We start from the raw sequence: 26,948 nt of genomic DNA, 5'->3' as shown, positions 1-26,948 counted from the left end.
GTTTGAATTCGTTTGAATTTTCACTTCCCTCTATCTAATAAACCGAAACTGAGCAAATAATATTGGGCCAATGTAGGGAGAATTTTATTAAGAAGCTGGATAGTGACGAATTGTTGAAAGGTTTAAAATATAAAGTTCTGTTAGTCTTTTCATAGGTCACTGCGAGTTTGAAGAATTTTGGCGTTTTGCTTATTCTTTTTTTTTTTTAAAGAAATATTGAAAAACAAATTTTCCCCAAATTATAAACTAACTGTTACATGGTAGGCCTTTTTAGATGAGATGCCAGAGCCTACATTGTTTGGCATGTTTAGGATCAAATAGGTGAATGATTATTTTCCATGGTGTGGGAAGCTCCTGTACCTAGAATTTTGAAACAAAGTTAGGAAATGTGACCTTAAACGGTGTGTCCAGAACTGCCGATCCAACCATGGGACCATAGAGCCGTGATGATGCCAGATTAGGTAAGGAATTATTGGGTTATTCAGGATCTGGGCAAATTGCAGGTTCCATATGAAAGAGATCCTCCCTTGGGCCCTCAGAGAGCTAACCTAAGAAATCAACCTACAATTGATCAGAGCAGACAAACACAACTCTTAAAAATAAGCAAACAAAACCGAGATGGTTTCCCAGACAGGAACACCGAACAAAATCTGATTGACAGAGTTAAAGAAAGATTACATTCATCCAAACAGGTTCTGTTGGTCATCCCAAGAAATTGGGGGAAATGGAGGCTCTGGCAGAAGTGAGGGAGGTATGTCTAGTGTTGCTGAAGAATGTGGACATGGGCGTAGGACAGGGAGAAGCCGTAATAGTTAAACGTTCAGCTTCACGTGTTCTAATTCTAAAGATGCTGCTAAAGTTGCCTGGCTTCCCAGGAAGCTGGTCTTCAAGGGGAGAAGACTTTGTCAGGCTTGTATAATTGCTCAGCCTGGCAGTCAGTTATTGTTCTCATGACAGATTGGTAAATTGGCATCTAAAATACAACTTACTAGATCTAGAAGTCTTATTAGAACTAGTAGACTAACTCAGCTCCCTAAAATAAACAAGGCACTGATGAAAAATGAGTTTATGTCCCAGTCCTGCTCCATCTTTCAAAAACCGGGTCGAATGGAATCTCTGATCTTTTCAAGAGGGAAGGTGTCTCCCTGCTCTGGCCTCCAAAGGATAATGAAAGTATAGTCCAGTGCCTGGGTGGCTGGCACAGAATATTAACACTCACTGAAAGGAAATCATAGCTATCATTAGTATTAATCTTTCTTATGGCATTTACTTATTTTTTTCAGCTAACATTGATTGAAACTTTAAACTTTGCCAGGCCCTGGGCAAGTGATTGGAACTACTTTTTTCCTTGTATATATTATCAGTATGCATATCATTAGGTATAAATATTCATAGGTCTCATTCCTTTACTAAAATGTAAGATTCTTAAGTGCAAGTCCCATGTCCCACAGCATAACTGTGGTGCTTACAGGGCTTGTTTTACTTTCTGCCTTGTTCTGAGAAACTATTTATATGTTTTATCTCCTCATAAGAGTTGCAGTTTCCTTAGGAGTTCTTTTAATCCTCTAGCACAGTAGTTTACATATTAGGCTCTTAATAGGAATTTATTGAACAATTAAATGAATATTTTTATAAAAATATTCTGTCCCTGCATGCATTGATTGGTCCATTCCAGAGAGGACTGATAACTAGAACTAATTACTATAGTAAACAGGGTGATTTCTGTATGAAAATACTTTGTGATAATATATTAAGTTCACATATATTTACTTACAGTTTTACTACTTCTTTCATTTAAAAAATAAACTACCTGGCAAGATTTCAAACTGTCCAAGAAGCTGTGGGGAAACCATCATTTTACTTTCAATGATACAGTAATTTGATGGTAAGATGGTTAAAAAGTAAGAACTATGTCAGCTGGTTAAAGAAAAGTATTCCAGCTGGAGAAGAGAAAGCAGAAAGGCAGTTTAATAGTCATCTGACGTTTTAACATATCAGGCAGAAAAGAACCCTACAGGGCCTCTAGGCCTGCACCCTCCTTTTGCTAAGGACAGCAGACTTTCCTGACGACACACAGTGGAGCCGAGCCCAGAACACAAGCCAAGACCCCTAGGCTGAGGTGAAGCCGTCTCCAAGGTGCTGCTATCTACAGGGAAGTTTTCCTGCAAGTTTGCACAGAAGGAATTCAGCAAACGTTTAATACACATTCCTAGGCTACCCTCGGAAACACATTGTTTATTCGGTGTACTGACTGTAAGTTCCTTTTCAAAGAAAAAGTGCGCTCTGTGTAAGTCTGACCACTCCACAGATAATAATGGGAAAAATGAGAAGGAAAAATTAGCACACTCGATAGCATCCTCGGCTTGACTCCTTACCACACTGCTCGTTAATGGCAACGACTATGATTTCTTTTACTGGGGAACACATGCGTGACAGGGGTGAGGGCAGGACTGTTGTGGGTTAGTGCCAGAGACCTCCTTTGTTGTTCTGGCTGAGTAAAATGCAAACTCCACACTGCTCATCTGTGGACTTCTGAAGTGAGTGATTCTGAGAGAATCATCGTTTTCACTTCTTTAAGGATACAGTGAGTTCAGGTGAGCCGTCGGATAAATAACAGAATAGCTGTGACCACCTGGGAGCTGCCACATTCTTCACCTGCCTAGGAGGAACGAAGAAAGGCAAATAAAAGTTGTCCCATCAGAAACCTGAGGGCAAAGGAGCTGATCCCATTCCTTATGAGGGAGTGTTTCTCATAGTGATCCAGAGCCAGAGGCTGCTCCTCTGTCTATAGCCGAAGAAATATCCATAAAGATAAAAGGTTTGATCCCCAGTGATACGTGAACAGCAAGGATGAATCACTGTAATGGATTCGGTTACTTCCCCGATTTGAAAGGAGGTGATGGAATCAGCGTGCAGAGCCAGGGAGAGCGGCTTTCCTTGGACAGAGAATGAGTGCAGAGCAGTAGTTTTCACCGCTGGCTGCACATGAGAATCACCTGGAGAGTTTAAAAAAATCCAGATGCCTGGGTCCCACCAGAGACCTTCTGATTTAATTGGTTTGAAAATGGCCTGGGCCTTAGGCCAGTCTTGAGTTAATCACTGGTTTAGACACTGATGTATTTGAGGATCAGTGATGCTTTCTGCCTGCTGACTAATGGAAGCAATAGTCTAGCCCCATCATTCTCTAAAGGTGGTTCCAGGGTCAGCTGTTAGCATTACCTGGGAACTTGTTAGAAATACAAATTCTCAGGCCCCACCCCAGAACTACTGAAATCAAAATTCCTGGGCTAGAGGATCAGCATCTGTATTTTAACAATCCCTCCAGGTTATTCTGATCCATGTTAGAATTTGAAAACTACTGGTCTAAGTCCAGACCTTGCTACTCGAAGTGTGGTCCACAGACCAGCAGCATCTGCATCCCTTGGAGCTGTCAGAAACGTAGAATCTCAGGCCACCCCAGACCTACTAAATCAGAATCTGCATTTTTAACAATGTTCCCAGCTCTCTGTGCATTCAAGTTTGAGAAGCATTGGTCTAAGAAACAATGGCCAATTTGTGTTCTCACTTCAGCTGTCATCTTTCAGTGCATTTAGGTAAGAGGACAAGAGCATGACCAGAACTAATAAGGGAAGCTATGAAACTGCATTCCGAGACTTCTACAGGAGGAGCTTAGGTGGGATCTTTACATACGTGGGGCACTGACTCAAAGAAACATTGGGAGTAGTTATAGTGGATGTGGTATAGTAAGAGCAGCTACGGTTTATCAAATAATTACTTTGTATTTTATAGGTATAATTGCATGTAGTCCCTATAGAAATCCAGAGAGAGCCCATCCATCCATCCATTCATTCAACTAATACTGTATTATATAAATGTGTATGCCACGCATGGGTCTAGGCATATATCCCTATAATGTAGAGATATAGCTGCTCCTGTCATTATGAGGCTTAAGTCCAGAGTTAAACAACAAACAGTCATAAACTGATGTATAATAAAATCATAGGTGAAGATACTTTATGAAGAAAGTAAAGCAGGATAAGAGAACGGGATGAAGAGTGACAAGGAAGTGTTGCTTGGGGTAGGGTGGTGAGAGAAGGAAAGCCTCTCTGGGCAGGTGACATTTGAGCCAAAAGACAGAAACAAGCAAAGGCATAAGCCACACAGCTCTTTGGGGAAAGAACATCAGGGAAGACACAGTGAGGGAGGGGGCAGCACTTAGAGATAAATTGGGGAGATAGCTACAAGCCAGGTCATGAATTGTCTCATAAGTCATGGGAAATCCTCACAGACAAGGAAACTGAGCAGGGCTTCTCAGACTTCAAGGTGCCCACAAATCACATCGCCTGGGGCCTTATTACACTGTAGCGTGGAGTCAGTGAGTCTGGGTGAGACCCGAGTCTTGGCATTTCCAACAAACTCCCTGAGACGCTCATGCTCCTGATCTGTGGGCCACACTCAGAGCAAGTAAAAGGGTGCATGGGTTGAGAACTTAAGCAACATGTCCAATGTCACACAGCTGGTAAGTCCCAGAGGCACAATTTGAGTCTCAGATGCCTGACCCCAAAGTCCCTACCGGCCATCGGTTGTCTACCAGGTAACTTTATGCCTGACTCACCTGTAACTCCTTAACGTGCAGGGAATTTAAAGGTCCTGCCTGAGAAAGGTCCTTGTGTGCACTCTGTTCATGGAAGAGCTACTTATCTCCTTTTATGTGATGGAGAAATAACAAGGGAAATTGATAATTATTGGTAACCTTGGTAACTATTGATACTTTGTACTATCTCTTGTGAAATATTTAGAAGGTGTAAGATATCCTTGGCATCTTTAGAGACAAATGATATTATTGTTGGTCACCATCCTGGTGTAATATATAAATAAAAAACAACAAAATACCCATGAGCCTCGAAATCTCATGCATTATATTTGCAGTAACTGACCCGAGGAAGCCAGTTATTCTCCTGGTTCTGCAGTCGTGTTCTACCTGGCCAGACTTCCCCAGATGCTCCTGCTGTGGCCCATTCGAACCCTTGCATTTGATTCTCATCATTGCATGGGAGATGCTTGTTGCTCCCTGGTGTGACTGGGCTGTGGGGTATACATGAAGCAGTTTACATGCTGAAATCAATCAGGCTCCAGTGTAGAATGAAACAAAAGCAAAAAGGGTGTGTGTGAGTGGATGAATATTTGAATATTTAGCTCTGGGCTTCCTTCCATGAAAACAACCATAGCTTCCAATATCAAACAGTTGTTCAAAGGAAAGGACAGCCCCTCACTTTCTCTTGTCAATTGATATTCATGGGGTCTTCCTGGCTCCTGGGGGTTGCCAGGGTGACAAAGTGGGGAGATGTTCTGTGTATACATTGTATATGCCATTGCCTTGATGAATGACATGGTTTGGTTTGGTTTGTTTCCCTCCCCTTTTGTTAATTCTCTGTGTTCTTTTTTTCCTTTGTGCTGCACGATTAGGACCCTGCAGTGGGACACAGACCCCTCAGTGCTCCAGCTGCAGTCAGACTCAGAACTTGGGTATATGTCTGCTCTTTTGTTACTCCTTTTATTATTTCTTTGCTACAGTTGTGTTGAAATGCTGGAGCTGTTGTTGCTCTTGCTTTTTCCCTCTTTGTTGAGTTTCCAGTTTGATAAGTTTATTTCCTTCTGTTAGTTTTCCTTATGAAGTTATGCTTTGAAGAAAGTCTCTTTGTGGAAAACACCACAAAAAGATGGCTTTTGATCTCCCCTTCTAATTCCTATGATTGCAAAACAGCCCTCCCCCAAAACAAAAATTACAAACATATCCCCACACCTCTGCTGCAAGGTGGGGCACGCAAGTTCTGTGATGGCAGAGATGATTAACTTAATCCTAAACATCCTCCCCTTGACTAACAAGTTACCTTAAGTTAATCCTTGTCTAAAATCAGTATGAAAATGTTGTATCTTGTTTGTTTCCTTTTCACTTTTCGGGGACTCACAGTTAGCATTTAATTTGAATCAAGTTTGAATGTATAAAGATTCCTGTTAAAGAAAAAGCAGATTTGTTCAATGCCTCAGTATTAAGAAATGTCAAATATTTGATGATGGGTAATGTCTCCTGCATCCTAAAGATCATTTTTTTTCAAGTGGAAATTGTGTTAAAAGGTAGCTTCAGAATTGAAAAGTCATCCACAAAGAATAAAACACACAGGCATTTCCTAGAAACGTAGTTTATTTGTCTTATAGGGTTGGAGTTAGCTTATATTCACACTTGAGATATTTCCAGTGGGGTGCTTGTCCTAGCTGTGCTCAAGCTCAGGAGCACCGACTGTGTGCTTCTCCTTTCAGCTTGCTCTGGTGAATTCAGATCAGCCCGAAACCAGCCACGGTGAGGGTATTTACACCACAAAAAGTGGCAAATGCTGCAAACCAGGGCTTGCTCCCTTACCCTCAAGCCAGTTATTGAACATTTACCAACACGCCACTGGGTACCTCAGTATGTGAAAAATTTTATTACAGTATTTTGTGAAGCTATTACTTTTTCTTTCTAAATACAACCTAATGAATCCTGAAGTGGGTGTTTATTTATTTATTATTTATTTTGAATTTCTGAGATTCCTGGGCATGTATCTGTGGGTTTCTATCAATTTCAGTGCCTACTGTAGGCGTTCAAGGTTGAAGGGTCTCTGTATGTTAGGTTAAATGCCATCTGCCTGTGTCCTTCTATGTATGCAAAAGTTCTCTGCAGACTCACAACACTGCTAAGCCAAGGTAATATCCTAACACTTCAGGTAACTGATACACTATTTTTTTTAACACTACTAAATTTCTGGCTATTTAGTTATGTAGTTCATTGTATGTTTTATTTCCATTTGTATTATTTAAATAACCAAGAAATATGGCTTAAATCAAGGTGAAAAACCCTGAATACGTAGTATGTTACTATTCAGGAGAATTTCAGACTGTAGTTCTTCAATATTTCATTGTGTTTTTTTCTAAAAAAAAAAGGGCTAGAACTGGCAGAGACTTTACCTTATGCACTTAAATTAACAGATTTTTTAGACAGATTGTGACACTGGTAAATTACATTTGCTTGTGTGGAACAGTTAGGAATTTTCCTATTTATATCTGTTTTCCCGGCAAAAACTCATTTTTTTTTTTTTGTGAAGTTTTTTTTTATGAAGTTTTTTTATGAAGTTTACCTCAGGCGACAAGAGTTTTCTAGTGACAGTTTTATTTCCTCTCCTTGCTCTTTGGCATGGGGTTAACGGGCTCTGTCATTTGATTTTTTTTAACAGCTTTATTGAAGTATGATTAATATTAAAGAAATGACACACATTTAAAGTATTCAAATTGATAAATTTTAATGTATACACATTCATAAAATCATCACCACAATCACGATAATAAGCATATTCATCATCCCCCAAAAGTTTTCTCCTGTGCCTTTTTCATCCTCGCTCCTGCTTCTCTCCACCCCTCAAACAACTGATCTGCTTTTTCTGTCACTGCCCATTACTTTACATTTCCTAGAATGTTATATAAATGAAATCATGCAGTAGGTACTCTTTTGACTGACTTCTTTTACTCAGAATAATTATGTCAAGACTCATTCATGTAGGTGTGTATCAGCAGTTGATTCCTTATTTTTGTTGACTGGTTCATTGTATGGACATACCACAGTTTGTTTATCCGGTCCCTTTTTTTTCTTTTTTTAACACCTTTATTGGAGTATAGTTGCTTTACATTGTTGTGTTAGTTGCTGCTGTATAAAAAAGTGAATCAGCTACACGTATACATATGTCCCCATATCCCCTCCCTCTTGAGTCTCCCTCCCACCCTCCCTATCCCACCTCTCCAGGTAGTCACAAAGCACAAGCTGATCTCTCTTTGCTATGCAGCTGCTTCCCACTAGCTATCTGTTTTACATTTGGTAGTGTATATAAGTCCATGCCACTCTCTCACTTCGTCCCAGCTTACTCTTCCCCCTACCCATGTCCTCAAGTCCATTCTCTATGTCTGCGTCTTTATTCCTGTCCTGCCCCTAGGTTCTTCAGAGCCTTTTTTTTTTTTTAAGATTCCATATATACGTGTTACCATACGGTATTTGTTTTTCTCTTTCTGACTTACTTCACTCTGTGTGACAGACTCTAGGTCCATCCACCTCACTACAAATAACTCAATTTGTTTCTTTTTATGGCTGAGTAATATTCCATTGTATATATGTGCCACATTTTCTTTATATATTCATCTGTTGATGGACACTTAGGTTGCTTCCATGTCCTGGCTACTGTAAATGGTGCTGCAGTGAACATTTTGGTACATGACTCTTTTTGAATTATGGTTTTCTCAGGGTATATGCCCAGTAGTGGGATTGCTGGGTCATATGGTAGTTCTATTTGTAGTTTTTTAAGGAACCTCCATACTGTTCTCCATAGTGGCTGTACCAATTTACATTCCCACCAACAGTGCAAGAGGGTTCCCTTTTCTTCACACCCTCTCCAGCATTTATTGTTTGTAGATTTTTTGGTGATGGCCATTCTGACTGGTGTGAGGTGATAGCTCATTGTAGTTTTGATTTGCATTTCTCTAATGATTAGTGATGTTGAGTATTCTTTCATGTGTTTGTTGGAAATCTGCACGTCTTCTTTGGAGAAATGTCTATTTAGGTCTTCTGCCCATTTTTGGATTGGGTTGTTTGTGTTTTTGATATTGAGCTGCATGAGCTGCTTGTATATTTTGGAGATTAATCCTTTGTCAGTTGCTTCATTTGCAAATATTTTCTCCCATTCTTGGGGTTGTCTTTTGGTCTTGTTTATGGTTTCCTTTGCTGTGCAAAAGCTTTTAAGTTTCATTAGGTCCCATTTGTTTATTTTTGTTTTTATTTCCATTACTCTAGGAGGTGGGTCAAAAAGGATCTTGCTGTGATTTATGTCATAGGGTGTTCTGCCTATGTTTTCCTCTAAGAGTTTGATAGTGTCTGGTCTTACATTTAGGTCTTTAATCCATTTTGAGTTTACTTTTGTGTATGGTGTTAGGGAGTGTTCTAGCTTCATTCTTTTACATGTAGCTGTCCAGTTTTCCCAGCACCAGTTATTGAAGAGACTGTCTTTTCTCCGCTGTATATTCTTGCCTCCTTTATCAAAGGTAAGATAAGGTGACCATATATGTGTGGGTTTATCTCTGGGCTTTCTATCCTGTTCCATTGATCTATATTTCTGTTTTTGTGTCAGTACCATAATGTCTTGATTACTGTAGCTTTGTAGTATAGTCTGAAGTCAGGGAGTCTGATTCCTTCAGCTCCGTTTTTGTTTCTCAAGATTGCTTTGGCTCTTTGGGGTCTTTTGCGTTTCCATACAAATTGTGAAATTTTTTGTTCTAATTCTGTGAAAAATGCCAGTGGTAGTTTGATAGGGATTGCATTGAATCTGTAGATTGCTTTGAGTAGTATAGTCATTTTCACAATGTTGATTCTTCCCATCCAAGAACATGGTATATCTCTCCATGTGTTTGTATCATCTTTAATTTCTTTCATCAGTGTCTTATAGTTTTCTGCACACAGGTTTTTTGTCTCCTTAGGTAGGTTTATTCCTACATATTTTATTCTTTTTGTTGCAGTGGTGAATGGGAGTGTTTCCTAAATTTTGCTTTCAGATTGTTCATCATTAGTGTAAAGGAATGCAAGAAATTTCTGTGCATTAATTTTGTATCCTGCTACTTTACCAAATTCATTGATTAGCTCTAGTAGTTTTCTGGTAGCATCTTTACAATTCTCTATGTATAGTATCATGTCATCTGCAAACAGTGACAGTTTTACTTCTTCTTTTCTGATTTGGATTCCTTTTATTTCTTTTTTGTCTTTCATTGCTGTGGCTAAAACTTCCAAAACTTTGTTGAATAATAGTGGTGAGAGTGGGCAACCTTGTCTTGATCCTGCTCTTAGTGGAAATGGTTTCAGTTTTTCACCATTGAGAACGATGTTGGCTCTGGGTTTGTCATATATGGCTTTCATTATGTTGAGGTAAGTTCCGTCTGTGCCTACTTTCTGTAGAGTTCTTACCATAAATGGGTGTTGAATTTTGTCAAAAGCTCTTTCTGCATCTATTGAGATGATCATATGGTTTTTATCCTTCAATTTGTTAATATGGTTTATCACATTGATTGATTTGCGTATATTGAAGAATCCTTGCATTACTAGGATAAACCCCACTTGATCATGGTGTGTAACCCTTTTAATGTGTTGTTGGATTCTGTTTGCTAGTATTTTGTTGAGGATTTTTGCACCTATGTTCGTCAGTGATATTGGCCTATGGTTTTCTTCTTTTGTAACATCTTTGTCTGGTTTTGGTATCAGGGTGATGGTGACCTTGTAGAATGAGTTTGGGAGTGTTCCTCCCTCTGCTATATTTTGGAAGAGTTTGAGAAGGATAGGTGTTAGCTCTTCTCTAAATGTTTGATAGAATTCACCTGTGAATCCATCTGGTCCTGGGCTTTTGTTTATTGGAAGATTTTTAATCACAGTTTCAATTTCAGTGCTTGTGATTGGTCTGTTTGTATTTTCTGTTTCTTCCTGGTTCAGTCTTGGGAGGTTGTGCTTTTCTAAGAATTTGTCCATTTCTTCCAGGTTGTCCATTTTCTTGGCATAGAGTTGCTTGTAGTAATCTCTCATGATCCTTTGTATTTCTGCAGTGTCAGTTGTTACTTCTCCTTTTTCATTTCTAATTCTGTTGATCTGAGTCTTCTCCTTTTTTTTCTTGAGGAGTCTGGCTAATGGTTTATCAATTTTGTTTATCTTCTCAAAGAACCAGCTTTTAGTTTTATGGATCTTTCCTACATCTCTTTTTCATTTATTTCTGATCTGATCTTTATGATTTCTTTCCTTCTGCTAACTTTGGGGTTTTTTTGTTCTTCTTTCTCTAATTGCTTTAGGTGTAAGGTTAGGTTGTTTATTTGAGATTTTTTGTGCTTCTTGAGGTAGGATTGTATTGCTAAAAACTTCTGTCTTAGAACTGCTTTTGCTGCATTCCATAGGTTTTGGGTTGTCGTGTTTTCATTGTCATTTGTTTCTAGGTATTTTTTAACTTCCTCTTTGATTTCTCCAGTGATCTCTTGGTTATTTAGTAGCATATTGTTTAGCCTCCATATGTTTGTATTTCTTACAGTTTTTTCCTGTAATTGATATCTAGTCTCATAGTGTTGTGGTTGGAAAAGATACTTGATACGATTTCAATTTTCTTTTCTTTTTTAAAATAATTAATTTATTTATTTTTGGCTGTGTTGGGTCTTCATTGCTGTGTGCGAGCTTTCTCTAGTTGTGGAGAGCAGGGGCTACTCTTTGTTGCAGTGCGTGGGCTTCTCATTGCAGTGGCTTCTCTTGTTGCAGAGCATGGGCTCTAGGCGTGCAGGCTTCAGTAGTTGTGACGTGCAGGCTCAGTAGTTGTAGCTCACGGACTCTGTAGCGCAGGCTCAGTAGTTGTGGCACACGGACTTAGTTGCTCTGCAGCATGTGGAATCTTCCTGAACCAGGGCTCGAACGCATGTCCCCTGCATTGGCAGGTGGATTCTTAACCATTGTGCCACAAGCAAAGTCCAATTTCAGTTTTCTTAAATTTACCAAGGCTTGTTTTGTGACCCAAGATATGACCTATCCTGGAGAATGTTCCCTGAGCACTTGAGAAGAAAGTGTATTTTGTTGTTTTTGGATGGAATGTCCTGTAAATATCAATTAAGTCCATCTTGTTTAATGTATCATTTAAAGCTTGTGTTTCCTTATTTATTGTCATTTTGGTTGATCTGTCCATTGGTGAAAGTGGGGTGTTCAAGTCCCCTACTATGATTGTGTTACTGTTGATTTCCTCTTTAATGGCTGTTAGCATTTGCCTTATGTATTGAGGTACTTCTGTGTTGGGTGCATAAATATTTACAATTGTTATATCCTCTTCTTGGATTGATCATTATGTAGTGTCCTTCTTTGTCTCTTGTAACATTCTTTATTTTAAAGTCTATTTTATCTGATATGAGAATTGCTACTCCAGCTTTCTTTTGATTTCCATTTTCATGGAATACCTTTTTCCATCCCCTTACTTTCAGTCTGCATGTGTCCCTAGGTCTGAAGTGGGTCTCTTGTAGACAGCATATATATGGGTCTTGTTTTTGTATCCATTCATCCAGTCTGTGTCTTTTGGTTGGAGCATCTAATCGATTTACATTTAAGGTAATTATTGATGTGTATGTTCCTATTACCTTTTTCTTAATTGCTTTGGGTTTGATTTTGTAGGTCTTTTCCTTCTCTTGTGTTTCCTGCCTAGAGAAGTTCCTTTAGTATTTGTTGTAAAGCTGGTTTGGTGGTGCTGAATTCTCTTAGCTTTTGCTTGTCTGTAACGGTTTTAATTTCTCTGTTGAATCTGAATGAGATCCTTGCTGGGTAGAGTAATCTTGGTTATAGCTTTTTCCTTTTCATCACTTTAAATATGTCCTGCCACTCCCTTCTGGCTTGCAGAGTTTCTGCTGAAAGATCAGCTGTTAGCCTTATGGGGATTCCCTTGTATGTTATTTGTTGCTTTTCCCTTGCTGCTTTTAATATTTTTCTTTGTATTTAATTTTTGATAGTTTGATTAATATGTGTCTTGGCATGTTTTTCCTTGGATTTATCCTGTATGGGACTCTCTGTGCTTTCTGGACTTGACTATTTCCTTTCCCATATTAGGGAAGTTTTCAACTATAATCTCTTCAAATACTGTCTCAGTCCCTTTCTTTTTCTCTTCTTCTTCTAGGACCCCTATAATTTGAATGTTGTTGCATTTATTGTTGCCCCAGAGGTCTCTGAGACTGTCCTCAATTCTTTTTTTTTGCGGTACGTGGGCCTCTCACTATTGTGGTCTCTCCCCCCGCAGAGCACAGGCTCCAGACGCGCAGGCTCAGAGGTCATGGCTCACGGGCCCAAACACTCCGCAGCATGTGGGATCTTCCTGGACCGGGGCACGAACCCGTGTCCCCTGCATCAGCAGCCGGACTCTCAACCACTGCGCCACCAGGGAAGCCCTGTCCTCAATTCTTTTCATTCTTTTTTCTTTATTCTGCTCTGTGGTAGTTATTTCCACTATTTTATCTTCCAGGTCACTTATCCATTCTTCTTCCTTAGTCATTCTGCTATTGATTCGTTCTAGAGAATTTTTTATTTCATTTATTGTGCTGTTCATCATTGTTCCTTTGCTCTTTAGTTTTTCTAGGTCCTTGTTAAATGTTTCTTGTATTTTCTCCATTCTATTTCCAGGATTTTGGATCATCTTTACTATCATTACTCTGAATTCTTTTTCAGGTAGACTTCCCATTTCCTCTTCATTTGTTTGGTCTGGTGGGTTTTTGCCTTGCTCCTTCATCTGCTGCGTATTTCTGTGTCTTCTCATTTTGCCCAGCTTATTGTGTTTGGGGTCTCCTTTTTGCAGGCTGCAGGTTCATAGTTCTGTTGCTTTTGGCTTCTGCCCCTAGTGGGTCGGGTTGGTTCAGTGGGTTGTGTAGGCTTCCTGGTAGAGAGGACTGGTGCCTGTGTTCTGGTGGATGAGGCTGGATCTTGTCTTTCTGGTGGGCAGGACCGCATCTGGTAGTGTGTTTTGGGGTGTCTGTGAACTTAGTACGATTTTAGGCAGCCACTGTGGTAATGGGTGGGGTTGTATTCCTGTCTTGCTAGTTGTCTGGCATGGGGTGTCCAGTACTGGAGCTTTCTGGTCGTTGAGTGGAGCTGGGTCTTAGGGTTGAGACAGAGATCTCTGGGAGAGCTCTCACCGATTGATATTACATAGGACCAGGAGGTCTGTGGTGGTCCAATGTCCTGAACTTGGCTCTCCCACCTCAGAGCCTCAGGCCTGACACCCGGCTGGAGCATCAAGACCCTGTCAGCCACACGGCTCTCAACTTGGTACGAGGGTTGCTTGCCAGTGAATTAAGGTGCAAAAAAGACACAAGGCATAAATACCTCAATCTTATATTTTAAGGTTTGTATAACTCTGGTGGGTAGAAATCCAGACTCGAATGAGAAACAGCACAGACCTTATGTTCCAGGCACTTTGCTCTGCTTTGATTTCCTTGTCCTCGAGGAACACACAGTCCACAAAGGTATTGCGTGCGGTGCCAACTCTGTGGTTCCACTTATCCGGTCACTTTTTGGTGTACATTTGGGTTGTTTCCAGTTTTCCCCATTACAAATAAAAATGCTATGAGCGTTCATGTAGAAATATTTTTATGCAGTATGCTTTCATTTCTTTTGGGTAAATATCACAAAGTATAATGGCTGAATTGTATAGAGAATGTATATTTAACTTAAAATGTCAAACTGTTTTCAAAGTGGCTTTCCCATTATATACATTCTCACTAGTAGTGTATGTGAGCCTCAGTTCCTCCACATTCTTGACAACACTTGGTTTGTTGGCATATAACTGTTCATAGTATATCTTACGATTTTTTTGTTATCTCTGTGGTTGGTTGTTATTTCACCTCTTTCATTTCTTATTTTGTTTATTTGGGTTCTCTCTCTTTTGTTCTTGATGAGTCTGGCTAAAAGTTTATCAATTTTATCTTTTCAGAAAACCAACTTGTGGTTTCATTGATTTTCTCTATTGTTTCTTTGTCTCTATTTTATTTATTTCCTGTCTGATCTTTATTGTTTCCTTCCCTCCGCTGGCTTTGGGCTTTCTTTGTTCTTTTTCTAAGTCCTTTAGATGGTAAGTTATGTTGTTTATTTGAGATTTTTCTTGTTTCTTGAGGAAGGTCTGTATCACTATAAGCTTTCCTCATAAAAGTGATTTTGCTGCATCCCATAGATTTGGAACATGTGTTTCCATTTCCATTTGTCTCAAGGTATTTTCTGATTTTCTCTTTGATTTCTTCATTGAGCCTTTTTTTTTTTCTTTTGTGGTACGCGGGCCTCTCCCGTTGCGGAGCACAGGCTCCAGACGCGCAGGCTCAGCGGCCATGGCTCACGGGCCCAGCCGCTCCGCAGCATGTGGGATCTTCCTGAACCGGGGCACGAACCCGTGTCCCCTGCATCGGCAGGTGGAGTCTCAACTACTGTGCCACCAGGGAAGCCTGCCATTTTTTTTTAGTAGCATGTTATTTAGTCCCCTGTGTTTGTTTTTTTCCCATTTTCTTTCTGTAATTGATTTCTAGTTTCATATTGTGGTCAGAAAAAAATGCTTGTATAATTATATTCTCTTAAATTTGTTGACACTAGTTTTGTGGCCTAGGATGTGATCTATCTTGGAAAACATTCCATGTGCACTTGAAAAGAATGTGTATTCTGCTGTTATTGGATGGAATGTCCTATAGATTCCATTAAGTTCAACTTGTCTAGTGTGTCATTTAAGACTATGTTTCCCTGTTGATTTTCTGTCTGGAAAATCTGTCCATTGATGTCTGTGGGGTGTTAAAGTCTCCTACTGTTATTGTATTCCTGGCAATTTCTTTCTTTATGACTGTTAGTATTTGTTTTGTATATTTAGGTGCTCCTATATTGAGGGCATATATGTTTTTTTTTAAAAATTTATTTATTATTTTTGGCTGTGTTGGGTCTTTGTTGCTGTGCGTGGGCTTTCTCTAGTTGCAGCGAGCGGGGGGGGGGCCTACTCTTCGTTGCAGTGCACGGGCTTCTCATTGCAGTGGCTTCTCTTGTGGTGGAGCACGGGCTGTAGAGCGCATGGGCTTCAGTAGATGTGGCACGTGGGCTCAGTAGTTGTGGCTCATGGGCTTAGATGCTCCACAGCATGTGGGATCTTCCCGGACCAGGGCTTGAACCCATGTCCCCTGCATTGGCAGGCGGATTCTTAACCACTGCCCCACCAGGGAAGCCCGAGGGCATATATGTTAACAGGTGTAATATCCTTTTTGTATTGATCCCTTTATCATTATATAATGTGCTTCTTTGTCTTTCTTTATGGACTTTGTTTAAAGTCTATTTTGTCTGATACGGGTATTGCTACTCCTGCTTTCTTGCGAGTTTTGTTGGCATGAAATATCTTTTACCATCCTCTCCCTTTCAGTCTGTGTTTGTCTTTAGCTCTGAAGTGAGTCTTTTGTAAGTAGTATATAGATAGGTGTTGTTTTTTATTCAGTCAGCCACCTTTTGTCTTTTGATTAGAGCATTTAGTCCATTAACATTTAAAGTAATTATTAATAGGTATGTACTTATTTCCATTTTATTACTTGTTTTCTTGTTGGCTTTGTAGTTCTTCTGTGTTCTTCTTTTTGTTTATTCCCTTGAGGTTTGATACTTTTCATTAGTTGTATGCTTGTGTTCCTTTCTCTCTGTTTTTGTGTATCGTAAGTTTTTGATTTGTGATTACTATGGAGTTCATATATGCTGACCTTTAACTATATGTACTTGTTTTAATCTGGTAGTCATTTAAGTTGAAACACATTTTAAAGGATCTACATTTTTTTTTTTACTCCTCTCTCCCACATTTTGTGTTTTTGATGTCATATTTTACATTTTCATGTTTATCCCTTAACTGTTTATTGTAGTTATACTTAATGATTTTTAAAAATCTTTATCCTAGCTTATTTAAGTGTTTGATCTTTAGCATTTACTATATGTTTGCCTTTACTAGTGAGATTTTTTCTTTCCTATAGATTCTTCTTGTTATAGCCTTTTCTTTACCACTTAGAGAATACCCTTTAACATTTCTTATAGGGTAGGTTTAGTATTGATGAATTCTTTTAGTTTTTACTTGTCTGAGAAGTTCTTTGTCTCTCCTTCAATTCTAAATGATAATTTTGCTGGGTTGACTATTCTAGATTGCAGGTTTTTCCTTTTCGGGACTTTGAATATATCATGCCCCACTCCCTTTTGGCCTGCAAAATTTCTTCAGAAAAATCATCAGATAGTCTTATGGGGGTTCCCTTGTATATGACTCTTTGTTTTTCTCTTGCTACCTTTAGAATTTCTTTTTTTTTTCTTTTACTTTTGCCATTTTAAATTATGATATGTCTTGGTATGTGTCTGTTTGGGCTCACCTTGTTTGGGACCCTCTGTACTTTCTGTACCTGGATATTCGTTTCCTTCTTCAGGTTTGAGAAATTTTCAGGCATGATTTCATCAAATACGTTTTTGATCCCCTTCTCTCTCTCCTCTCCTTCTGGGGCCCCTATAATGTGAATGTTGGTATGCTTCATTTTATCTCAGAGATCTCTTAAACTCTTCTCATTTTTTAATTTTAATTTTCTTTTTGCTGTCCTAATTGGGTGATTTCCATTATTCTGTCTTCCAGATCACTTGTGCATTCTTCTGTATTGCCTAATTTGCTATTCATTCCTTCTAGTGTGTTTTTCATTTCAGTTATTGTATTCGTCAGTTCTGGTCCTTTTTTACACTTTCTAGTTCCTTGTTAAAATTCTCACTCTGTTTATTCCTTTCCCTAATTCAGTTAGCATTTTTATTACTACTGCTTTGAATTATTTACCTGGTATATTGTTTATTTCTATTTCATTATTTATTTTTTTCAGGTTTTTTCTTTTGCTGTTTCAATTGAGACCAGTTCCTCTGTCTTATCATTTTGCTTAACTTTCTCTGTCTCTATGAAATTAGGTGAAATAGTTACCTATTGTAGTCTTGAAGGGGTGTCCTCATGTGGGTGTGTCCCTCTACTGTCTGTGTGTGCCTGGTAGCTTTGGTTGGGAGCTAGATTCGATGTGAACACAAGTTATGTCTTTCCTCACGGTGTGCTGGCAGGTATCACCTGGGTTGGAGGTGGAGCTGGAGAAAGGGGCTTTGGCTGGGGTCAGGTGTGAGCCCGGGCTTACCATTTGCTCAGTGGTTGTCTCCACCCTATTGGGAGCAGGGTCAGGTCCCAACTTGCTGAGGCAGAAGCTCTGAGGGGTCAGGTCTGTGCTGGCTCTGTTCCCTTTCAGTGTGAGCTCTTCCTGCTCCCAGCACCAGGACTTCTGCCCCAGAGGGGAGCAGTGCTGGAACAAGAGGCGCCCGTGCAGGCTTTTGGTGTGATGGGGCACAGACTGCAGCAGTGTGGCTCCATACAGAGGTTGGGGCTGCTTGTGATGCTCTGCCTGTGCAGTTGCCAGTAATGGCTGCCCCCACCCTGCTCAGACCCTGCTCTGGGGTCTGAGTCTTCTTTATCCTTCATGTCCATTCTCTTCCCTCAGTCTGTACCACGGCCACCCTGGTGCGGAGCTGTGCTGCAGGGCAGGCAGTGCCCGTGTGGGCCCTTCACATGTGTTGCGGCATGGGCTGCAGTGGTCTGGCCGTGACCAGAGGTCAGGGCTGCTTCTGATGCACGGCCTGTGCGAGTGCCAGTAATGGCTGCCCCTGCCCTTTTCAGACGCTGCCTCAGGTCTGAGCCACTGCTGTGTCTGATGGCTGAACTCTCTCCTCAGCTGTGGCAGCCCTCGCTCCAGTGTGGAGCTGCAATGTGAAGTAAGTGGGGCTGGAGCATTAGCTTGGCTCAGGCAGGGGCAGGCACCCAGGGTAGTTGCAGTAAACCAGTCAGCTGCCTGCGCGGTTCCAATACGCCTTCTCTACCTTGCTTTGGGAGTAAGCACTCGTGCATGTGCTCCTCATGCTTCACTTGTCTGTGCTTCCCACAGCCCTCCTGCCAGTCCCTTTGGCCCTCCAACCAGCCAAAGGAGCTCATCTTCCCTGTGTTGGACCCCAGGGCTGGGGGGCCCAACATGTGGCTTGAAGAACTCACTCCCAGGGAGGATCTCCACCCATGTAATCTCCCTTGTCCTCTGAGCCCCCTCCCAGGAGTACAGGTCCTGACCTGATGGCGTCTCTTCCTTTCCTACCCAGTTCCATCTTTCTTACAGCCTTTGTTGTACAGGAGTCTTTCTGCTAGTTTCCAGTGAGAATTGTTCCACATGTAGATGTGTTTTTGATGTGTATATGGTGTGGGGTGAGTTCCACATCCCTCTACTCCACCATCTTGATCAGCCAGTTATCTTTGAAAGAGATTTAACTAATAAGGAAAATATCTTAGGTATTTACCCATGTAGTCAATACTTTCCTGATGTCCTTCCTTGGTGTAGATCCATATTTCCATCTGGCATCATTTTCCTTCTGTCTGGTAGATGTCCTTTAACACTTCTTATAGTTAGGATCTTCTGTTAAGGCATTCTTTTAGTTTTTATGTCTTAAACGTCTTTGTTATATCTTTATTTTTGACATATGTTTTAACTGAGTATAGAATTCTAGGTTGACAGTCTTTTTCTTCCAGTACCTCAGAAATGTTGCTTCATTGTCTTCTCACTTGCATTGTTTTTGACCAGAAATATACTCTCATCCCTTTCTTTATTTCTCTGAGTATAATGTTTTTTTTCCTGGGTGCTTTTGCAGTGTTCTCTTTTTCATCGATTTTGAACAATTTGATTATGATATACCTAGATGTAGTTCTCTTCATGATTCCTATGCTTGGGATTCATTGAGATTCTTGGATCATTGGGCTTATAGTTTTCAACAAATATGGAAAAATGTGTCCATTATTTAAAAAAAATTTTTTTCTATTCTCTCTTCTTCTGGGGACTCAAATGACATATATATGAGGTAACTTGAGGTTTTCCCACAGTTAACTTGCTCCATCTACTTTTCCTTTACTACCTGTGTTTTATTTTGGATAGTTTCTATTGATATATTTTGTGTTCACTAATCTTTTGTTTTGCAATTTCTAATATTCCATGAAGCCTACTCAGTAAATTTATAATTCCATACATTGTAATTTTCATCTCTAAAAGTTCAGTTTGTGTCTTTAAAAAAAATCTTCCATTGTTTCTACTCAAATTTTTAACACATGAAATACAGTTTTATTAACTAATATCCTCACTTGCTATCCCATCATCTGTATTAGTTTTGGATCAGTTTCAATTGATTGACTTCTCTCTTCATTGTAGTTATGTTTTCCTTCTTCTTTGCATGTCTGCTGATTTTTGATTGATGTCAGACATTGTGAATATTACTTGGTTAGGTGTTAGATATATTTGAATTCCTATACATCTTGAGATTTGTTCTGAGATACAGTCAGTTCACTTGGAAACTCTTTCAAGTCTTGTTTTTATGGTTTGTTAGTTGGGACTGGAGCAGTACTCAGTCTATGGCTAATTAATTCTGCTGTTGAGGCAAGACCCTTATGTGCATTCTATACAATGCCCCATACATCTTGAGGTTTTCCTGCCTGGGAACAGGTGGGTGGGAACAGGCACATTCCTGTTCCTCTGTGAGTGCCCAGAACTGTTACCTCTAATTCCTTCAGGTAGTTCTTCCCTTGGCCTCAGGTGGTTTCCTCAGATACATGTGCTGATCAGTACTAAGCTGAATCCTCAAGGGTATCCTCTGAAGGTGTAGGTTTTCTCTTTGTGAGTTTTCTTTTCTCTGTTATTTTGTACTGTAAAGTCTAGCTGCTGTGGTCTCCCTGGACTCTTAGCTCTGTCTCCTCCACTTAATGAGTCTGCTGCATTTCACTTGGGCTCTCTCCCTGCATCACAGATGGCCTTAAAACTCTCAATGCAGTGAGTATGGGGAATTATAGGACTCATCATACGTTTCCCTGCTCTCATGTATCCCTTTCCTTCATTGCTTGACCTTTAGTGTCTTGCAAACTGTTGTTTCATTCAAACTGCTGCCCTTTTTTTTGGTTGTTTCAGGTGGAGGATAAATCTGGTCTCTGTTACTCCATCTTGGCCAGGAGGACAAATGGTTCACTTTTGTATGCTTTGTATGTTAGCTATGTGATCAGCAAAACAAGTGGCAACATAGAGAAATCAGGGTGAAAAAATAGCTTCAAGAAAATTGTAAATAAAGTGAGAAAATAAGTGTAACTCATTCTTCACCAGGCACTTGCTTATGAAAGAACCCAAAATACTTTTATTTCTTAGGCTATTATAATAATTGAGTGAATTGAAGATGGTAGAAGTGAAAAATGAAATAATGAGATAAAAAGAATAAGTTAAAAGATCACGGGATAGAAAGTCTATATTGACTGGGAAGTGAATAAATGTCATTGAAATTTGGAGTTGCAATGGGCAAGTTTGAGGGAAGGATTATATTTCAAATGTTTTTTGTTGTTTTATGAAGGGAACATACAGGCAAATGCCACCATGAGATTTCCGGTCTTTAGGGAGATGTGTTGAGTCAGCAAAAGGGGAGTCGGGGAGGGAGACAGAGATTCTCAATGATGAGCAGACATCAGTGAGTAATGAGAGTGTTTTGTGGCCCTTCACATCAAATTGTTAAGCTCAATAACATATAGGAATATTTAGTAGCTTCCGATTTTATTGAAGCCTCACAATTATATTTCCTCTATGTCTTAGTATATTAAACCCTTAGTAGGGTTTTTGAAATAGTTGGAAGCAAAGCGAGAATGAGGAAAAACTGAAGCCATGAAGGACTTGGCCGTTCCTTCCCTCAAGGAGGAACTTAGAGGTTCCTTCAGTCCTTGGGAGACTTTGTTAGAAGGTGGTGGTGACCTCTTCTTCTCTCAGCCTTCTCTTCTGCCTCTTGTTTTGGCGGAAAGAGAGGGTGAGTGTTACTCCTGAATCCACCACGCACCATCCCCAACTGCTGTGGCAGGACAGAGTGATCACTCTGTTAAGAAGAGAAGTTAAACCAACTCTCTAAAGGCACCAGAAAAAACACATATCCTTCAAGATGGTGGTAGGTGTTTGAGAAAATCTCACCTGCCAGTCCTAGAGGTCTTTTCATGTTTTCAGGTTATTTTCATTTGCCTAGCAGAACAGTAATAATCTCATTAGCCTTTGATAAAGTAGGCCTCTTTTGGCTTATTCTCCATGTTTTTTCAAATATTCTTATGCATTATGTTTAGATCTCTGGTTTCAATTAATTTTTACGGTTTCCCATGTACACAGTACCTGCAATTTTCTTGAGAATGATGTGGATTGTATTTTTATCAAACTGACAGTCTCTGCCTTTTCAATAACACCTAATCACACTTTCTACAGAAATTAAAATATGAAACAGCAGTTTGGGGGGTGTGTGTGTGTGTGTGTGTGTGTGGTGTATCAGAAGGTAATGCTAAAATGCATTTCGGAATCTTTAAGCATAGAATGAATTCTGACCCATGAAAAACTTCAATAAATTGGTTTTAACAGATCCAATAAAAATTTTGTTACAAGAGAGGGAGAAAACACTTTGTTTACCTCTTGTAATATTCCTTTATCAAGTCCCCAAACATTTCTTGAGAGCTGTTACCTGCTCGACTTTGTTCTCTACCCTCAAGAACCTTGAATAAGCAATTATGGGATATTTTTTGTTCCACACTTGCAGCTGGACTTTCATAAAACAATATTCCTTTTATTATTGCGTTTCAGAAAAATTAATATGGTCAGTTGGGAGGGATGTATGCTTATAGTTTGGTACTCAGTGACTTAAAGATTTCTGTAATTTTATAGCTTTATAAAGTTGGAAGTTACCACTTCTACAGAAGGTTTTTCATAAACATCAAGTCAATAAAAGGCCAATCTACAAAATTTTTATATCATTGTTGTCCTTTATATGCAATACTGGAGAAAACGCACTTCCGTACCTTTTGATCTTATAATTCTGAACTTTCAGTTTCCTTTGTAAAGTGGGCACTTGATAGCAGAACTCCCACCAATATTGCCAAGCTCTGTTATAACCATGACTATTTTGATTCTTCTCTCATCCTGGGAGTTTGCAAGATTTACTTGTGTGATGAAGTTTAAGGCAGACCCTTTAACTGTGCCTGTTGACTGAGCCAGACTTGACATTTGCTTCTGTTCAGGAAAAATGGTTTAGCTGCCAGACTAATATCTCTGCACAGTAAGAGACAAATATCATCGAAATGAGATAAATACTTCCTCAAATGATTTTTTAAATGTGAACATAGAAAATGGAAACTGATCCTCCTTGAGGTAATTGGAAAAGGTCAACCATCAAGCTGCTTCTCAGGCCTTGGAGAAAAACACCCACTCTGAACAGAAGGGATAAATTGTGTGTGAAGGGGCTTCAATGCTAGGCTCACGTCCTCCGTGTGGTACCCCATCTCCACCTTTCCTCCGTGTGGTGTCCCATTCTCGACTCTAGGAGCCAGTCCTCAGTATGTCACACCTAATTAGACCAGTATACAGTGTTGGGAAAACAAGTTGACCTTTGTCATTTTTAAAAACTTCTTTCATATTTCATGAGTTTCTATGTCCTTAGGTCTCTATGTGCTCTTCTTCTATGGATGCAGTATTTTCCCATGTGGCTCTAGGTGGGTGGTTGCCAGGACCACATTTTCTGCTTTGTCTTCTTTTCATAGCTTTGGTCTTAAACTTCATACAATTGGAAAACTCCTCACTATAAACTCATCCACTGAGGTACTCATTTTTATCCCAAAGCAGAACTTTCTCAGGATTCCCCAATGTCTTCCAGTTAACACTACTTACTTTCTTCCCATAAGGCATGAAGCCTTGATATAATCTCCAATTTATTCCTTTTCTTTCACCTTCCATACCAAATGAACTGCCTTAATTCTTTTCCAACATCACCAAACTACAGCATTTTCTTTCTGTTCCCAGTGGCATCACCACTGAGTGCCTTCTTATCACCCGGGACCGCTTTTCCACAAATCCAGTAGTCATTCCCACTTTGATTTAGTGCTTTGCCGGGATTCTTTGTTTAGTTACTGAACCCATCCGGCCTCTGTTTGTAGATCCTTTCTCAGTTCCCCTTTTTCTCCACCTCAGCTTCTGAGGCCCCACACATAGACTCTGGTCGCTCATTTGTCAAAGGGGGAGATTGAGACTCCATTCTTCACATAGTTGCTTCACTTTAAATGTCTCTTTGAAGCCGTCAGTTTGTTAGTAACTTTCAGTAATTCCTCATTGTCTACAGCATAAAGTGCAAGATCTTTAGCCTGAGATTTAAAGCCCTCTAATCATCTGGCCTTAGTGTACCTCTAAATTTATCTTCCACTGCTACTCAGTGTAAAACTTCTATTCTGAAAACCTGGTCTTTCAGGCATAAAATGTGAATTCAGTCTTTAGATCTTTGCATATATAGCGCCTTCTGCCTGGAGCACCCTCCTCATTCCTTTCTACAACTGAGTTCTGCCTATCCTTCAAGACTTACACCAGGCCTTTGGTTCTCAGCGAAACTTGCTTCATTTACCTAAACACATAGTAATCTGCCTATTATACTCTCCTGTCCCACTGATTATGTGAATTGCTCATGTTGGCTCTTATTACCTTTCATTCTTATTTGCTTTTTGTTGTGTATGTTCAATCTCCTCATCCTCTCTTTATTGTAAGGATCTGGCATGGTTCTGTGCTTCAGAAATGGTTTGTGGTTGCTGATAAGGATGTTGGCTGAAATAGTTCCTGTGCCAGTTGTCAAGTCCTTTGTGGGCACCCACATAAAATTTTTGGACAACGAAGAAAGTGGCACCATTATCACTTTCACTGTCTTAAGGGGGTCTTCTTTGAGAGGCCTCAAGGAATTTTATAAGCAGCACCAGGAGAAGAAAGTCACTGGCAGCACCATTAATGTGTGTTGGGGATGAAATACTCACATGCAGATAAGCAGGAATAAAACCCAGCAGGGTTGAATCTGGACCCAGTGCAGACATTCTTTTATTCCTTGGCCTTGACCTACTTTGGCATCTGGCCAAATAACTCCTTGTCTCTGGGAACATCCGCTCCTGGTGTTATCTGCTTGACTTCCAGGTTTCTTCCCTGCTCCAGAGACTGCCCATTAGTACAATGACCCCTTTTGTTTCCTGGCTTCTGATCCGAGCTCCTGACTCTGCCACCTTACGGCCCACACTTCTGCCACCAGGTTTAACCAGTGTATCCTCAACATTATAATTTCCAGTCACTGAACACTATGAGACTGCTATTCAGAGACCATTATTGAGAGTCTTCGTGATTCACAATTTGTAAAATTGGAAGAGTTTCTTAGATGCTTGGTATATTCTTATTGTGGCTTTTCTTTATCTTCATATAGGCTCTTGTACTGTGACATTAAAACAGAAATTCTAGTGTGAGGGTAGTCAACGTCCCAATATTGGTGATGGGTTAGAAGATGAATCATCCACTCTGATATACGTGCATCTTTGAGGATCAGCTGATGGCATCTGAAATTAACACAGCAGCCTCTTGCTTAACACTTTATTAGTCTGGAGCCAGATCTCCGATATTATTGGGTTCCCTTATAAGTCCAATAGAGATAGTACCGCAATATTAGTGCAGTTTCCTTCACTTATTTGAGTATGAAATGCAGGAACATCAAGTTTGCTGCATAGAATTCACTGTGGTCCGAAATTAGAGCATCAGAATATGAGTTGTATTGTGTCTAACTGATTCGGGAAGAATTTGATGATGCTAATGCCAGTGATGGATGACATGCTCAGGTGCTCTGAAGGCTTTCATGACCCCTGGGAAGCTCTCAGGTGATGAGGTGCCTCCTCTTGAATCTATCCTCCCACAGTCAGATTTGGCTACTGCTTGGGGCCCATGGGCATCACCAAGGAGCAGTATTCATGACAAAGCCTTTCTCTGCTCCCCTGCTCAATCTTGCCACTGAACATTAAGAAAAATTAAGCATGGTCAACTGGATATCCATATGCAAAAGAATGAAGTTGAACCCCCCTACTACACATATATGGAACATTAATTCAAAATAGACCAGAGACCTAAATGTAAGAGCTAAAATTATAAAACCCTTAGGAGAAAACGTAGCTGTAAATCTTTGTGACCTTGGATTGGGCAGTGGTTTCTTAGATATTTCACCAAAAGCACAAGCAGCTAATGAAAAAATAGATGAATCGGACTTTATTAAAATTTAAAACTTTTGTACTTCAAAAGGCACCATCAAGAAAGTGAAAAGACAACCCACAGAATGGGATAAAATATTTGCAAATAATATATCTGATGAGAGTCTAGTATCCAGAATATATAAAAATCTTTTACAACTCAACAATAAAAAGACAAAAAACCAAATTTTAAAATGGGCAAAGAATTTAAATAGGCATTTCTTGAAAAAAGATATGTAGATGGCCAATAAGCACATGAAAAGATGCTCAACATCATTAGCCATCAGGGAAGTTCAAATCAAAATCCCAATGAGATACTACTTCACATAGACTAGGATGGCTATAATGCAAAAAGACAGATAATAATAAGGGTTGACAAGGATGTAGAGAAATTGGAATCCTTGTATACTGCTAATGAGAATGTAAAATGGTACAGCTACTTTGGAAAACAGTGTGGCAGTTTCTCAACAAGTTAAACATAGAATTACCATATAACCCAGCAGTTCCACTCTTAGATATATACCAATTCAAAAAGAATTCAATTCCAAGAGAATTGAAACCATACACCCACACAAAAACTTGTACACAAATGTTCATAGCAGCATTGTTCTTAATAGACAGAAATGGAAACAACCCAAGTGTCCACCAACTGATGGGTGGATTAAAAAGAATGTGGTATATCCATACAATGGGATATTATTTATCAATAAAAAGGAATGACATTCTGATACATGGTATAAAGTGATGAACCTTAAAACAAACTAAGTGAAAAGAAGTGAGACCCAAAAGGTCACATACTGTAATATTCCATTTATATGAAAGTAGAAGTAGGTTAGTGGTTTCCAGAGGCTGAAGGAGGGAGAATTGAGGGAGTGACTCCCAATGAGTACAGGATTTCTTTTGGAGGTAACGAAAAGTTTGTGTAATTGCAAATGTGAGGTTATACGAGTTTGTGTATGTACTAAAAACCACTCAATTGTATACTTTAAAGAGGAGATTTTAGAGTATGTAAATTTTATTTCAATTAAAAAAAATGAAGACAGCCTTGATCTTAAGTCTCTGATCAAAGAGCTCTGCTTTTTGATCCTTGCTATCCCAAACCAGCCCCCACACATATCTTTGTCGTGTCAAAATCATTTTCCTGGGCTTCCCTGGTGGTGCAGTGGTTGAGAGTCCGCCTGCCGATGCAGGGGACACGGGTTCGTGCCCCGG

The 26,948-nt window shown here is 39.8% G+C and overlaps 1 protein-coding gene across 7 annotated transcripts in view; it reads left to right on the top strand.

Annotated features, from left to right (window-relative positions):
- DYNC1I1 (dynein cytoplasmic 1 intermediate chain 1) overlaps positions 1–26,948 on the top strand; it is a 475,334-nt gene that overhangs the window by 201,089 nt on the left and 247,297 nt on the right. For 5 of the 7 annotated variants that reach the window (XM_029233554.1, XM_029233549.1, XM_029233553.1 and 2 more), the window contains one exon: positions 5,467–5,526. The exons of the other annotated variants lie outside the window; for them this stretch is intronic. In XM_029233554.1, the coding sequence (XP_029089387.1) occupies positions 5,467–5,526 (60 nt within the window). The remainder of the gene's footprint in view (positions 1–5,466; positions 5,527–26,948) is intronic. 7 annotated transcript variants of the gene reach the window in all.

The sequence above is a fragment of the Monodon monoceros genome, unplaced genomic scaffold (genome assembly GCF_005190385.1).
Source record: "Monodon monoceros isolate NGI ecotype Baffin Bay Population unplaced genomic scaffold, NGI_Narwhal_1 Super_Scaffold_2, whole genome shotgun sequence".
Taxonomy (NCBI): Eukaryota; Metazoa; Chordata; class Mammalia; order Artiodactyla; family Monodontidae; genus Monodon; species Monodon monoceros.
This window is presented reverse-complemented; position numbering and strand designations above follow the sequence as displayed.